Here is a 16,708-nt window from a genome sequence, read left to right as displayed (position 1 = left end):
GGTCAGTGGTTTAGTCATGTGCAGGCAGCACTGTGCTCATTCTGAGTCACATCGGCAGAGATTATTAACATCTGATATCATGTCAGATACTCTCCATTTATAGGCTTTTTTTTTAACAAACAATTTGAATGTTTTTAAATGTGTATTTAAGCAATAATCTTCATACATTTCTCTTGTGAAAATAAACAAAGGATGTGTTGATTAAATTGCAGTGAAAAAACAACAGGGAATGGCCATATCCAAAAAATGAAATGTAAATAGCCTTCTTTTTGATTATTAAGACTAAAAACTGCAATCATTCAAAATCAGTGGCTTTAGGCGCTTCCAAATAGCCTTCAATTTAACTCGGGAAAGTCTCAAAATTGAACCGTTTTAGTGATTTTAAATGATTTGTCTTTGAGGGAAAAGAAATATATAAGGAAAATCATATTACACACAATATATCCTGCTCTATTTGAAACTTTTTCCATTAAAAGAAATTATAATAGGTGACTTTACTTAAAAAAGTATATTTATTTAATGTCAGTTAAATTTTGTTTTTGACCTTATTTAGATCTGGCTCGCCATGCTGCAGGCGGCAAATGCGCCTCTACTTACCCCTCCTGTTTCCAATTTGTCCAACATTCCAACCAATAAGAGCTCAGCGTTTCACAAATTGTTTTTTGCTCTATTGTGATTGGGTAGAGCTGTTGGAAGGCGGGATCTTTTAACACATAATCATCGTGAAGGCTTCAGCCTACATTTTCAAGCCGGTGCAATCGGAGCAGAGAAAACGGAACTATGGAGTTAGCCTTCAAAATAAAATCTTTCAGTTGCTTTAAATTACTTTATAAAATAACTTCAGTTTAATTTAGTAGCTGTATTCAAAAGGGTGCATTATTGATTTCTGTTTTGACGTATGTATTAGACAAAAATAGACTGATACGTGTATTTAACAGTTTAAGATTTTAAGCAAGATTTATTTTGAAAATACTGACCGGATAACCACGGTGGAATTCTGTGTTGTTAACAACTACCGCTAACCCAACTTGCCGACAGGCGCCTTGCGAGATACAATGCGAATTTTGGTAATATTATGGCATCGGAAACCCTGAAAACGCATGCCATTTCTGCGTTTAATCGGTTGTCGCTGGGAAGCAGCTTCCGAGTCCTTAATTAGTGAAGTCAGAGGGCCGGACAATGCTAACTAGTTAGCCCGGGGTTGTTGCTAACTGGCTAAGGAAGTTAGCCGGTTAGCTAGCAAGCCGCGTCAGCTTGCCGGAGGCTGATTTTCTTGTTTGGCGCATTTCAAGCCTATTCACCGACCTCTAACTGTTAAACCGCCCCCTAAACGAAAACTTTAGATTGTAGCTTTACCAATGTCAAATATAAAATACTGAAACTTCCATATTCCGCTTTTAGAATGAAGAGTCAACAGTGTTTTACCTAAGCGGCTGGTTTTCTGCAAACGCTGCTCTTTTGTTTTGACAAAGGAAGAGGACCTGAGTTTCTTTTTTTAACACCAGTTCACATCTGGTGCTGGAACAGTTTCTTTGGGTATTTCTTTTGTTGTTATTTTGGCAATGGCTCCACAGAAGCACAGCTCCTCAGGTGGAAGCCACCCGGTGGGTTTTGGTTCTGGGGGAAAAGCCAACGGGTTGTACCAGTCGTCCTCCTCTGCGGTGGCTGTAGCCAAGAAGCCCAACATGCAACTCATTCAAGCCGACCACGAGTTGTTCCTGCAGGCCTTCGAGAGTGAGTTGCTGCTGTCATCAAGTTGCATATTTAAAGATATCAGTGTTGGAGTTTAACTTAAGGTCACAAGAAGCTGTACAGGGGCCATGTGTATGGTGAGATGAGGGGGTGCATAGCATATCATTTTACAGCTGTGGGGCTGACCAACTCCATACTTCAACTATCAACGAATAATCACGTCCTTGTTAATACTGTACACTTTGATTTTAGTCATGGTTTGATTTTCTACCAGAGTTGGAGGAAGTACGCAGTTCCTTCACTTATGTAAAAGCACTAATAGCACAGCTTGAAAATATTGTACCACAAGTCAAAGTCCTGCATTCAAGAGCTTACTTAAGTAAGAGTGTAAATATTATCAGCAAAATGTATTTAAGATATCAAAAGTAGTTTTTGTGCAGTAAAATGTTCTCTGTCAGCATTTCACCATTATATATTATGTTTTTTGGATTAATATTACTGCTGTGTTGTCAAAGTACAAGTACATGGCAAAGTACAAGTGCATCGCATTTACTAAGAACAGGTTTTAAGCGAAAGTACTTAGTTACAGTCCACCACTGTTAGTTTCAAAGTGTGGCAGTGCTGTCATACTTTATATTTTTGTCATATAACTTGTTGTAGCTGCAGGTTTTTTGTTTGCATATTGAAATCAAACTTACAAGAAGAAATAAAGGCAGATAATTCAATTTTTGTTAAACCATCTGTTGCTGCTATTTAGCCACATGTTCACCAGCAAACAAAAGATAGTTTCAGTCAATTTATCATTTCATTTTAACCAATTGTATAGTTTATAAAATGCACTTCGGGCATCTTATTTTGTCTGACCGCAAGTCAAAATTAAAAAAGATATTAAGCAAAGAAAAGCAGGCAGTTCCTCTTTTAAGTGGCACATTTGGTATTTTTTTACTTGATAAGTGAAGGTGCATCATATGTTTAATAACATCTTCATTCATTAAATGAATGATTATTTCAGAACAAATGTACTGAGTTCATCGTGAATTTAGTTTTGCTTGAGGCTTGCTTAAGGATCCAAAATATTCATATAAAGGCAAAATAATTTGCTGATGTTGTAACTATATTTATTTGCAGAGCCAACCCAAATCTACAGGTTCCTCCGCACCAGGAACTTGATAGCTGTGAGTGTTGCCTTTCCTTGAAAATAGTCACATGATTATCTTGACCATTTGACAGGAGGAGGAAACATTTCTGTACCTTTGGGCCTGTTGAAGTAGAACTGTAACACTTTCTTCTCTCTCTTTGTTACATTTCAGCCTATATTCTTGCACAGGACACTCACCTATATGTCCCATAGAAACTCAAGGAATAACGTCAAAAGGTAAAAAAAAAAAAAAAAAAAAAAATCCAGTAGATCCAGTACTTTACAAGATGTTGCAATGCAGTGAATCTGTTTTCCTGAGGAGGGTGTTCATAGAAAACCTTTAACAAAACATTTGTATTTGTAAATTTGTTCCCTTCTTTATAAGGTTTCATAACTTTATGTGCAGCCTGCTACCTGGTGTTAAATACTTAGTCTCTTGAAAAGCAGGTCAAGTGTTATCTTGAGACAGAGTTAACTGACATGCCGGCTGCTGTAGGTGGGGGCTGACTGGATCAGTTAAAGCTGAGATAGGAGAGACGTTTTCAGTTGGGCTGCTTTGCATACAGACGCGGCACAAAAAAAAAGATCCTTCTGATACACGTGGGGCTGCTTGTGGTTCAGGGGAGTGTTAAAATATGACTTTGTGTGGTGTTATCACATTGGTGTTGCGTTGAAGGACTGCAGGTTATGGGTTTTATTTTGTGTTAAAAAGCTTGGGCTCCAAGACTGTAATAAAAATGGTGACAGCAAGCCAGTTTTTACCAGTTACCAAGTAGGTGCACAATAAACATTGGGCATTTATTAGTATCTCATTAGCTATTTCACTATCTGATCCTTCATTTAAAAAAGGAAGGAAGACATAAGATGCAGGATTTTTATAAATGTAATTCTTGATAAGTGTTATCTGAAGCACTATTAGCCCATCTCCCTTACCACCATCACTAAAATAATTTCCTGGTTTTCTTCCTTATTTGGCCATGCATTCATCAGACCGGTACTTTACTTTTTTGAGGAACAGTACCTTCTGTTCCTTGCTTGGGAGCCAGTTGGGGACTAAAAATGGCAGCCGTTAGACCATGTGTTATTCCTGATTTGAAGTACAGTTAGTGAGCCAGGTGACGTCTCTGCTGCAGTTTGCCTCAGTTTCACTTTGCGCTGCGCTCCTGCATGCTTCAGTCACACTGTGAAATGCTGCTTTTGATTTGAGATTAATTAGCTCTAAATATGGTCACTCCAGAGTTATTAACTTTTCACAAAGCATTAATGACTGAAATAACATAAAGATGAAATGCTGTTATTGTCCTTTACTTATTTAAACAGACAATAAAATTGAAACTGCTGTAGGGTTTGGCATTTCATGTAAAGCTGGTTGCGCAGTGTGTGTCCAAACATGTTTTCAGTCTCTTTTATAAGGCTCTGTGACCTAAATTGGCTCTGTGCAATCAAAATGTCTGAACAGTTTCTCTACCACATAGCCTCTTTGAAACATTTCTTTTCAAAGTGGATATATAGCCTATGCTAAATATGCTGGCTCTCAAGTCTTCTTGATGTTTAATGTATGTAAATGTCAGTAAATCAAAGTAAAAGGCACCCAGCTGACAGCATATCCAGCAGCAACCATTTTCTCCCAAAGAACAGTGAAAGAATGGCATTCCTGTTAAAGAGTAATGTACCAGGAATGAGAGCTTGCACGTATTTGGTGGATGCAGTCAGTGTGTTGCTGGATATAAAAGTTGAGCCAGGTTGACCCTGCATGTTTTTTCCCTGCGCTTTTTGATTCAGTGCTTACGTCTGTCTGAACACAACCTAAAGATGTAAGGGTGGTTTCTCGTGTTCTGCAAGGCTCTGCACAGCCTCACAGGTGTTTTCAGTTACTCTGGCTCATTAGACTGCTGCTCAGGTTGAAGTTAGACGGAAGTGGGAATTATGTGAGCTCCCTAAACTCTGTTCTAATGGGTGCGCTTCAAAATCCTGCCGACACACTGCAGATTTGAGCCAGGTGGGCATGCTTTCCATTTAAATTCAGTTAGGGCTCAAAATGGGACATGGAGGTTGTGCACATCTACCAAAAACATCTTAAACAATACAGACTACCAAACTCAGAACACACATGCTTTGTCGTGGTTAAATCAAAATGGAGAGCGTTCTTCATTGTCTCAGCAAACTCTTCAAAAGCTGTGGAGGAAAAAGAGAAATTTAACTTAACCACAGCATCTCTACTGCCTGCTGCTGTTTCACAGTAAGCTGACATTGATTAAACATCATACCTGCTGCCTCATATGCTGCTTTCACATTGTTTAAGCAGATTTTTTGGTCGTTGCCACTTTGTATCAAGCAGCTATACAAATGTTCAGTACCTGCCAATGGAAAACATCATGAAGATCTAATTAGCTAATGTAGATAAAGAGCTAATGTAGAAACTGTACAAACAGATTTAGACTCCTGGAGGTTGTATGTACAGTACACATATGTATGTGTCAGAACACATTTCAACCTTTTTAGACCACTGTTTGGTATATTTTACACATGATTGACAGTTTTATTGGAATGTACTTTTTTAAGATTTGTTCGTTTTTGCAATTTATTAAAACAAGATAATACAAGTTTCAAACTATACAGTATAGTCTGTATTCGTGTAATACAACCAGGATTAGGATACAGGTGACGTGTTTGGGGAAAAGTGATCACCAAAAGCAAAGTCATAGCAGACGATGACTATCTCAAGAAGAAAAGAGTTTGGCTCTGACCCATCTCTGGATAGAAATTCTTCCCCTGTATAGTGATCTGTTATTCTTCCTGTGGGCTAGTGTTGGGTGGTGGAGGTGGTGTTGTTGCTAACCCCTGCTGTTTGTCTGCATGTACAGGAAAAGCTCCAAGGTTGACAATCTGTTGTTCAAAGTGGAGAAAATGAGAGGCGAACAGGAGAGTCACAGGTAAACACCTCACAGAGATTGAATGTTTCACGTTTGTCTCTTCTGTTATTGTTGGTGGTATTTATTTATAAAAGCTTTACAAGTCTTCCACTTTGACACATAACATCCCCTGCAATGGCCTAATACATCCAGAGGTGGTTAAGGGATAGTTCCCAAAGGCACATGATGTCTGAGGGCTGATGCATTTGTAATGCCTGATGGAATATGTCATCATGCCACCTATACCCTTTTAGTCTTTTCTAAGTAGTTGGCCTAAGAGCACAAAAAAACACAAAACCTTTGAAATATTGATAAATGAAATACTGGCCAAACTTTCATTTCCTTAGCCCTGTTTTTCTGTCATTAGCAAACAGCCAAAAAACTAAAAGTACGACCATGAAACACAGAAAAGTGTTTTGTTTGTTTGTCCTCCCAAAGATGTTATAGCTGTTTGTTTTCTGAGGTGTTCCTCATCACTGTCATCCACAATTTATTTTGATTGTTTTCCAGCTCCTACATATTTTTTTCTATGCCTTGGTGCCTGCAATAGCCATGGCTTGAGGCATTATGTTTTCTGGCTATCCATCCATCCGATCCTCCATCTTCCTGTCAATCCGTCCCATTCTCGTGAACATGATATCTCAAGAACACGCTGAAGAAATGTCTTTAAATTAGGCATGAACGGTCACTTGGACTCAGCAATGAGATATTAGAATTTGGAGGTCAAAGGTCAAAGTCACCCTTACGTCCATCTCATCCCCATGAACACGATAACCTCAAGAAGGCTTTGAGGGAATTTCCTCAAATTTGGCACAAACGTCCACTCGTACTTAAGAATGAACTGGTTAGAATTTGGTAGTCAAAGATCACTATAACCTTACAAAACATGCTTTTGGCCAGAAAATACTTGTGAAACTACTAATAAGATATTGAATTATAGAATTATCACAATATATAATATCCCATATATGGAAAACCTGAATTTTATTAGCCTCATAAACAGTTTCAAAACAGCATACAAAATGACTCCGCCTATGTGGTCATGTACACTAATAAAACAGTTTCTGCTCATACTAATGCAACCTCCTGACAGAAACAGTGCAACTTTAAGACATACTGACCTTGTGAACTTCAAGTCTAGCAGATATTTGATTGGACAAAACATCACCTGTTAAAATGAAAGAGAATAGTTTAAAGTTCTTGTGTTTATTTTCCACAGCTTGGCCTCTAATCTGCAGCTCACCTTTACTGGCTTCTTTCATAAAGCTGGTAAGTTTGTCCTCCTAAGCCAACGTCCTTTCCTTTTTATTTTTTAGATGTAGTCTTTCCAATGATTCAGGGTGACTTACAGGAAGTCTTTTGTCCTGGTTTGTGTTGCGGTGTTCTCAGGAAAGCCATCTCAGGACAGTGAGAATGAGCAGAACTCTGTATCTCTGGAAGTGCTGCTGGTCAAAGTCTGTCACAAAAAGAGGAAGGTGTGTGTCATGTTGATGTGGTATCTCAGGGCCATCTCTTGCTTTCATTTGGCTTTAATATAATTTCCAGGTTTCGGTGAAATACATATGAACTGTTTTTTTCCTGCGTCCTGTCCAGGATGTGAGCTGTCCGGTGAAGCAGGTCCCCACAGGGAAGAAGCAGGTTCCTCTGAATCCAGACACGAGCACCGGAGTCCAGGCCAAGCCGGGCTCCTTCCCCTCTCTGCTGGTTCCCAGCAGTGAGTTTGAACCCAGCAACTCTCACATGGTCAAGTCCTACTCCCTGCTCTTCAGAGTATCGAGGCCTGGATACCCCCGAACACAGATCAACGGCCTGGCCAATGGAGAGAATCACCACAACAGAGGTGAGCACAGACTGTTGACATCGGGATATGTTTGTTAAAGGATTGTTCTGGGTTACTCTGGGATCTTAATTTTATAGCTTTGGCCATTGTTTCTTTCAGTAATAATTGTACTCACCATGTTAGTAGCTCAGGTTTTGGAACATGGTGACATCACTTGAAACAGCTTTTAAAAAGTGATTCACCTTCAAAATGACCATTTGTATAACAGTGTTACCTTGACTTTGTGAAGAAAACGTTTTTCTTGCCTGCCTCCACAGTGAACATAGAATCCAAAAGAGGTGAACATTCTTCATCAATTGAAGTGAAGGGGGCCACGATTAACAACAGCAAGATGATATCAAAACATCTGTTTAAAAACACTTGCACAACTCATGCAGTAGAAGCCAAGTCCCATTTATCCACTTCAGCATTTTCCAAACACCTGCATTTTCACAAATCATTAGGTTTTAAAAGAAGTCATTACACTCTTGTTCACGGTCCAGTTGTGTGCCTGTGCCTGGGCCTGCTCAGGCGTACTCAGGGTGCGCTACCCACAGGCAGAAGCGTTTTATATTGTAACATTTTAGCAAAAATGCCTGTGTTTGGGAAGTGCTGAGCATTCAACTGGATAACTGAGACTTGGATTATACAGCACAAGTTGTGTGAGTGTATATAAACAGATGTTTTCATGTAGTTTTTCTGTTGTTAAATTTGGCCCCCAATGACCCTTTCTGGATTGTCTGTTCTCCGTAGAGGCATACAAGAAAAACAAATAACTCTTTACTTCATCTCAACACGGGGTAAATAACTGGTTTACAAATGGTCATTTTACAAGTGAAGTATCATTTTTAACAAACGTGCATGTTACACAGACTTGTCTGGAAGAGAAAACAAAGGTAAATGGTGAGATTAGTACCCAAACAGCCATTGTGGTTAACAGACCAACTTCCTGCTTTAACTTTGGGTTACACCCAGCTAGTCTCGCCACCAGACAATCAGAGATCTCCGCCTTCTGATAGTCTGGGGACACTCCTTTCTAAAGTGTGTTTAACACACCGGAGAAAATGGCCAGCAACAAAGCAACAACTCTTGCATTTTTGAAAAGGACACGCCCTCCCGGAAATGTGCGCTCCCCCTTTTCTCGTCTGCAAGGACACAAACACACAGAGAGCTTAAAAATGGATGCCGACAGATTTAACGCCGTTTTATCAAACGTGTGCCCAGTCCACAAGATTGTGGAAATGAAGGACTTACAGTGACTTGAGCCATTTTGTACTGCTACATGTGTTTCTAGTCGGACTATGTTTACGAGCACAAGAGTTCAGCGAGCCACCGAAGGACTGCCCTGCAGATTTACTATTGGTTCTGCAACGTGGGGAGTTTTTTTTAAATTGTATCCGCCCATCTAAACACAAAATCAGGGAGAAAGTTATCAGTTAAGCAAAGCGTCTAAAGACTGACTTGTGAGTCTACACCCAGCTGCCAGTTAGCAAATATCTTGGATTCACACTGTTGCCACCACATTTTATCCGACGTTGTGTATCTCCCTGCTCTTTCTTAATGGCAAAGATCAATGCACAAAAAACAGGTTAAGTCAGTAGGCTTCCTATTTGTGTGCGTCAACTCCAGATACAACATCTATTGCATGTCTGTCCACCCTGAAGAGAGCCTTCTCTGAGGTTTCTTCCTTTTTTTCCCTTAAAGGGATAAGGGGTTAAAGGGATTTGTCTTGTTTTCGAAAGTTTTTCTTGTGCAAATCTAGCGATGTGATTAGCTGTTGCCAATTAACATTATCTCAGCACTGGTTAAAGTAAAGCTTTAGGCTCTTAATGCCTCACTGAGGCTTGGTGTCTGCACTAGCTAAAGATTTTTTGTGAGGCACAGGAAGCATCACTCTACGACTCTGAGTGGACTGTGGTTTTGTAGTCCAGAAAGACCAAAAGAGGGGAAACTCTTTGGTAGAGAAGTTACCTTGCTGATCACAACAGTGTCATTAAGTGATAGAAGTGATGCCAGAACTTGTTGTAATAAACCAAATTCTTTCTTTAAAAGTTTTTTTACTTGAAATGTTTAGTCACCTCACTGTTGTTTGGCTCTCTGTGGTCACTGAGGATACATGAATCAATTTTTAAGACTGGTTTTAAGCTTGTGTGGTAGAGGAAAGGTATCTGTCATCATGTGTCTATCTCAGATTTTACAGAGGAAGTGGTAAACAGGAAGAGGAGGAGCTCCTCACTCCGGGAGGAGGGAGAAACCACATTTGTGGCTCAGATGACTGTCTTTGATAAAAACAGGTGAAATACACAATCCCACTGACAAACTGTCACCCTGTGAACACAGAAAAAAATGTTTGTTCTAATCTCATGTGCAGCAGAATGAAGAAGTGAGAAACTGTCTTTGTGCTGCTTGTGCACAGACGTCTGCAGCTGTTAGATGGGGAGTACGAGGTGTCTATGCAAGAGATGGAGGAGTGTCCGGTCAATAAAAAGAGGGCAACTTGGGAGACCATCCTGGATGGAAAGGTGTGTGTTTGTGTGTGTGAGCCTAACCTGTATGGTAGTGGGAATTTACCCGGCTAGGTTGTGCACTAAAGTTATTTCCACACCAAGTAAAAATGTACGTGCAAGATGTAAAAGCAGGCAGGTAAATCTTTGCCTCTTGCACACCAGAGACACATATTTGGATTGGGAAAAAATATTCTCAAGGGTTGTTTCAGCATTTGATAAATAAGATCTGTGTGCCGTTGGCACCATTACAATATCGTTCATACATCTGAGTTATCGGAGACATCAGACATAATCTGAGGTCACCCTAAACAACAAAAAAGATGAAAAAAAGAATGACAGCAACAGGAAGGACTGTTCTTTTCCGTCATGCACAAAGATTTTATATCTCTGTGAACAAATAAAAAGATTATGATCCGACCTCAAATACACTGTGAGTCACAAAGTGCTTCAAACAAAGCAGCAAAATAAATTAAGATATATAAAGGCATTACATTTTATAATAACACAATTGAACAATACAGTTGTATTTAAGATTAAAATACGTATAGATCTGTTGATTGGACAAACAGTAACATAGTATGTTACATCATTATTATGCTCTGAATGCCATGTAGAATACATTACCCTTCATCTTTTGTCAGCTCTCTGTCTGTTGAGGGTGGCAGCATCATGAAACAAAGACATAGAAAGAAATACATTAACCAGGAATGTTAAAAAATGACTTTCATATTTGTGTCGGTCTGATGATTGGTCACGTTAATAAGTGGGCTTTAAGCGAGTGTGTAATGAAATGCTCTGCTCTCTTTTTTGTAGTGTTTACCTCCATTTGAGAGTTTCTCTCAGGGTCCCACCCTGCAGTTCACCCTGCGCTGGACCAGCGACTCTTCTGATCGCTCCACAGCACCTGTGGCCAAACCTTTGGCCACCCGCAATTCTGAGACCAACCAGGACACCAGACCTAGCACCCTGAGAGCCATGCACACTCTGGGTGAGCAACAAACTGCAGCACAAAGATTGAGATTTTACAGCAAGCATTGTGTTGGTGGTAAAAGTCTTCCTTTTCTTTATTAGAAGTGACTGATGTTGTTTTTCTCCTCTGTGCCGCAGCTGTTAAAGAATCCATAAATGCTGACATGCAAACCAGACGAGAACAAATCTCCACTGAGCCACGACAGAAACTACGCATCTTCTACCAGGTCAGTCTCACCTGACACTGTGTCTGCATGGCACAACTTTAGCTGCAAAAGTTTGCATCCAATACAGACGCTCCAATAATCACACCTATTTAACATAGGGATTGTTGAAAGGGGGTGATTGTTGGAAGCATACTGAGGCCTACAGTGTTAAGATGGACTTGAAGCCCCACCGATGATTCTGTTTATGTTTGTCTCTCCTGCTGACTGGCCCTGTTTTTCTGTCCAGTTTCAGTACAACAACAACACACGGCAGCAGACGGAGGCCAGAGACGACCTCCACTGTCCTTGGTGTACTCTCAACTGCAGGAAGCTCTACAGTTTGATCAAACACCTTAAACTGTCTCACTCCCGCTTCATCTTCAACTATGTGGTGAGACAGACTCACACTGTCTAGAAACCTCAAACAACATAAACAACAACAGCATAAACTTAAAAAAAAAAGAGTTGTTATTGCTGTCAGTTTGATGCTGATTTATTCACATATGCCCTCTCCTGGTCTTTGGCAGCCTCATCCTAAAGGAGCGAAGATTGAGGTCTCCATCAACGAGTGTTATGATGGTTCATATGCAGGAAACCCTCAGGACATCCACAGCCAGCCGGGCTTCGCCTTCAGCAGGAACGGCCCGGTCAAGAGGACCGCTGTCACCCACATTGTTGTCTGCAGGTATTACATTACTTTCTGTCAAGGATGCCAATAATTCCTGCCGATAGTGTAAATATTGTGTTTTGGTATCTTTTTATATATTTTGAAACTCTGTATATTTTTCTGTCCAGACCCAAGAGGACGAAGGCGAGTCTGTCTGAGTTCCTGGAGCCGGAGGAAGGTGATCAGGAGCAGCCGATCATCAGCGGACACAACCGCCTCTACTTCCACAGCGACAGCTGCGTGCCGCTCCGGCCTCAGGAGATGGAAGTGGACAGCGAGGACGAGAGGGACCCTGACTGGCTTAAAGAGAAAACTGTCAAGGTTAGTTTACAGCTGAACAAACAAATAAAGGGGCATTCCACTGATTTTTCACGTAAAGTCCACTTAAAATGTGTCACTGATTAGCAAACTACTGTTGTATCATGCCTCTGGAGGAGCTTTGTCAAGAGAAAGTAAGGTGCAAGGTGCAATGCTAAATATTTGGAGTACCTCTTAAGAAAAACTGAACAAACACTAGCTGTTGTTTTTCCAGATCTGAGGCAGTAGAAGTAGTTGCTTTACTGCAGCTAGTGCTGTTCTGTCCCTGCATGTTTGTTGCTCAAGTTTACGCCAGAACCCTGAGAGTACATCCTGTCTCAAGTCTGATCTAAAGTCTGTCGACTCTGCTCTCATTGCAGCAAATCGAGGAGTTCACTGATGTCAACGAGGGAGAGAAGGAGATCATGAAGCTCTGGAACCTCCACGTCATGAAGCATGGGTGTGTATAAAGCAGGCATGGGGTTTAAATAGGATTTTAGTGAATTCATATCCAGTATCAAATCCACTGAACAGATCTAATTTGGTTATTTCCACCATTACAAGTAGCTACAACCTGAAATTGAGATGATGATCAGAATATATGTGTTCAGTAAATGTATCTGACACATTGAGCGAACGGCTTGTAGTCTGCTCTGTTTCACCAGTTACATACTCCAAATATTGAAGGTCTTGATTCACTATGAGGTCAATCAGATTCAAATATTCGAAGTTAAAGCGATGTGAGGTGATGAGCTGATGAGTCTCTCACTCTGTTGGTCCCTGTTCAACTACAAAAATACTCGGACATGGCGGACATACAGTAGTGTTACAGAGTGATGTTTCTATTTACTTAGAGATAAACCGTCCAAATACACACACCAATGGCAGAAAGCACACAAACTTCATTTTAACTGTTTAGGAGTTAACGTTAATCAGCTACAGCCTATCTAATCTGTGTGCTTCATACCTTGCTTGATTGTTTAAAGTTAGTCTTGGCCTGATTTCTTTAAAACGACTTTTCATTTATAAGCTGAGGTTTGCTGATATCAGACTAATAAGTGGACCTGACACATGCTGTGTTGTTAACCTGATATTTCAGTGTAAATATTAAATGATGCATTTGAGAGATGGTCTCTTACAGTGTTTTGTCTGCATTTATCACTTTAACTCTTCCAGCTTCATAGCAGACAACCAGATGAATGAGGCCTGCCTGCTGTTTGCTGATCACTACGGCATCCACATAGTCAAAAACAGCCTCTGTCGCAACTTCCTGCTGCACCTGATCAGCATGCATGACTTCAACCTGGTCAACACGCAGACCATCGACCAAGCCATGGCCCGCCTCCGCCTCCTGCAGAGCCAGGGCGCTCACAGGGACAAAGACAGGGCGGAAGAGGAGGAGGAAGAAGAGGAAGAGGAGGACTGGGAGACGGCCGTGGAGTCCCAGCCAGAGCTGGATCCAGATCCTGATCTCGATCCATCTGAGTACACACCCTGTAACGACGAGACTAGCTACAGCTGCCTGGAGAGTGACAACCAGCAGAGGGAGGAGGATCTGTGACAGAGAGGCTGACCTCCCAACAGAAACTCTTCAGCTCTGGTTTCGATTTTAAACTGAATTTAAAACTCTGAGCAAAGATCCCCAAACAGGAAAATGGAGGCCAGAATCTCCTAAAAGGTGACAGACAAACAGGTGTTAAAACACACACGAGTTACTGCAGGGATTATGTTTTCAAGGGCAGGTTACATCACACACAAGATGAACTTTTAGGTTTTTCATTTACATCAAAGAGGTGCTTCATGGTGTCATTTTATTACCTGAGAAAGTGAGGAGTTCAGAAAAACTTGAAGCTGAGAACCATCACCATTTTCTTGTTATTTTATGTCCTACGTCATTTTATGTCCTGACAGATACCGTAATGTGACAGTGTTGTAGCTCTCCATCAGTTACCTGCGTTCTTTCATTTCCTACCCACTTAGATTCACATCAAAACTTTGAAGCGAGCACAAAACATTTTCAGCCTTTTATCTGGATATGTTTGGATCTTAGCCTGTAGTTTGATGACCAGTCAGATTCATTTTGGGCTCAATCTGTCGTTAAGTTATCAGACCTCTATCGTCTTCCTCGGTGTGAAGCACCAATCATTGACTCTCTAGCCACCCTCAGCTCCACCAAAGGTTTTCTTTTGTACTGAGTGTGTTTACGTGTACATTAGTGTCAAGGTCATGGGTCAGAGATGTCAGATCAGGTCTGTGATCGAGTGTCCAGGACTCTTATTGGTTCTCCAGGTGTTTAATCTGGTTTTTGTGTCTCATCGAATCCCGAGGACTGGGATTATGTTTCCAGGGGTCAGATGCATAAAACAACTAAAACTGTGTGTACGTACAAAGGCAGAAATGTACATTTGCATTCTTTTCATCAGATTTATAGAGCTGTGTGTGCGCCTGGTTGTTTGTTTTTTATCAATCTCAATCACTGTGGCGCAGGGTGCACCTGCACGAGCATCATTTATGTACCCACAGTTTTCCATAAATGGATGTAGAAACACCCTTAAACATCTGTTTGCATATTGATACTTGTGTCTTTTGTCTCATATATAAACTCGTCCATACCACCTTACCAGCAGCTATCTCATCAAAAACCAAGTGTATGCCTGGTCTGAAGAATGCCTGAGGTACGCACATTCCTCTGTTATAAATACTAGTTTATGTGTGGGAGAAGGCGTATGCATTGTTTTTGTGAGCACACATTGTTTGCTGCATCTGGCCCCAGGTGTCTGAGACAGTTTCCAGGACTGCTGTTGGTTCTCCGGGTGTCTAATCTGGTTTCTGATGAAGTCTTCAGGTCTCTAGTAAGGTGTCCGGGTCTCTGATCTGGTGTCCAGATGTCTTATCGGCTCTCCATCTTCACATCTCTCTACGGTCTCTGTCATCTCTGATATCCCTAATATGGTCACAGGTGTATTAATATTTATGATGATGTTTATATTTCTAAGTACTTGAGTCCAACACAGACTTGCTCAGACAGCTTGGATCACAGTCCTGGATCAGTGCAGTTTCTACTACTGGTGCTAGACATTTTCACTCCTCACAAACACTCTCGGGTTATTTGGAAGCATCTCAGCTGCTTTCTCACAGCGACCTCGACTGCCAGCACTCTAACACCAAGATGCATTGTTGCTTTTTGTAAAAAGACTTGTTGTTTTCCTCCAGCGCTCCTCATCACGCAGCTCTGCCCCGCTTAGCCCAGGACAATGTGTTGGCAACATAAGCACAACTGTGTCCTTTTGTGAAGTCAGTCAAGAAGAGTAGATCGTCCATGTTGGGGAGAAGAGGCAGGTTCAGTTCTCAGAATTTTTGAGTAGTCAGTCGACAGATTAATTATCTAAACAGTTACTGATGACTCTTTTGAACCGTTACCCCGGGTGCTGATTCCACTCTATGTAATGAGCAAAGTTGCTGCTTTTGTTTCATGTCTTGGGACTGTTGCTCACACACGAGGGCTGTGGGAACTGAACTGCTGTTGTGCATTTTCCCTTCATTTATCATCTAAATATTGATTTACAAACTTTAATAGCTGCTGGCCACCTTCAGAGGAGGCAGAGCCTGAGACAGCACACAGGTGAAGCCATCAACATTAGCTGAAGCTCAACAAGTTGTCAGTGTTTATTTTTTGTGTCATTTCTCAGCTGGGTTTTAGTTCATTTGTCCTTCTACCGTTATGTACATAAGACTCAGTGAAACTGTAATAATTTAGCTTTGGAAAACAGTTGTTTGGAAACCTAAAGGTGACCAGGGAGGTTTTGTAGTTACTTAGTTGACACACCAAAGGGGATGAATTTGCTGCAGATTTCTCCACTTGTTTCTCCTGTGAACATTTTCTTTTTGTACAAACAAACAAAAAAAACAGCAACTGACCCCGTATCGCTGCCTTGAAATAATCTCAAGTTTCAGTGAGACAGAAAGCACAATGTCCAGATGCTGATTTCAGTTTCCTGCTCTGTGTTGAACAGATTGTATGCAGTATGAGCCTGCAGCAGTCAGGACTGGCATTGATGCACCGACGCAGAAATAATTTGAGGTTTGATGTGAAGAGTTGCATTTATTTGTGACCTTGCTCTTTAAAAGCTTTACATCAGAAATGCGGCAGAAATCTGGTGTGCGGTGGGTGTTCAGAGGCGTTTGGTTCACATGTGACACTTCTGAGTCACATGCAGAGCACTTTTTGTTTTGGATAAAGCCCGCTGTAGATTTTTTTTGTTTTGTTCACTCACATGAGACCAGCAGCATTTTGCACAAGATGAGAGGAGCCATGTCAAGAGAGCAAGACTTTTCTTCAACAGTTATGTAAAAACCAGCTTGATGTTATGAACTTTGTAAGTCGAGTCAGAATGGTTTTCTATTAAAAGAACAATTTTGTACAATTATTGACAACATGGTCCATTTCTTTCACTGACATTAAGCTTCATTGTGTGTGCACACAAACACAAAAGGCAATGAA

General features: G+C 40.9%; 1 protein-coding gene across 1 annotated transcript; it reads left to right on the top strand.

The window, feature by feature from the left end:
- The first annotated feature begins 995 nt into the window (after window positions 1-995).
- Window positions 996-16,638, top strand: LOC117268062 (polycomb protein suz12-B-like). The gene is made up of 16 exons (XM_033644221.2): window positions 996-1,734; window positions 2,821-2,867; window positions 3,003-3,067; window positions 5,695-5,763; window positions 6,962-7,011; window positions 7,132-7,217; window positions 7,336-7,582; window positions 9,753-9,855; window positions 9,978-10,083; window positions 10,882-11,056; window positions 11,176-11,264; window positions 11,491-11,634; window positions 11,771-11,928; window positions 12,039-12,231; window positions 12,588-12,667; window positions 13,384-16,638. Exons 1-16 carry the CDS (start codon window positions 1,563-1,565, stop codon window positions 13,766-13,768), a joined length of 2,169 nt encoding a protein of 722 aa, XP_033500112.1. The 5' UTR covers window positions 996-1,562; the 3' UTR covers window positions 13,769-16,638.
- The last annotated feature ends 70 nt before the right edge of the window (window positions 16,639-16,708 follow it).

This window comes from Epinephelus lanceolatus, chromosome 18 (genome assembly GCF_041903045.1).
Source record: "Epinephelus lanceolatus isolate andai-2023 chromosome 18, ASM4190304v1, whole genome shotgun sequence".
NCBI classification, from domain to species: Eukaryota; Metazoa; Chordata; class Actinopteri; order Perciformes; family Serranidae; genus Epinephelus; species Epinephelus lanceolatus.
The sequence above is the reverse complement of the archived record's forward strand: the minus strand, read 5'-3'. Positions and strand labels throughout refer to the sequence as shown.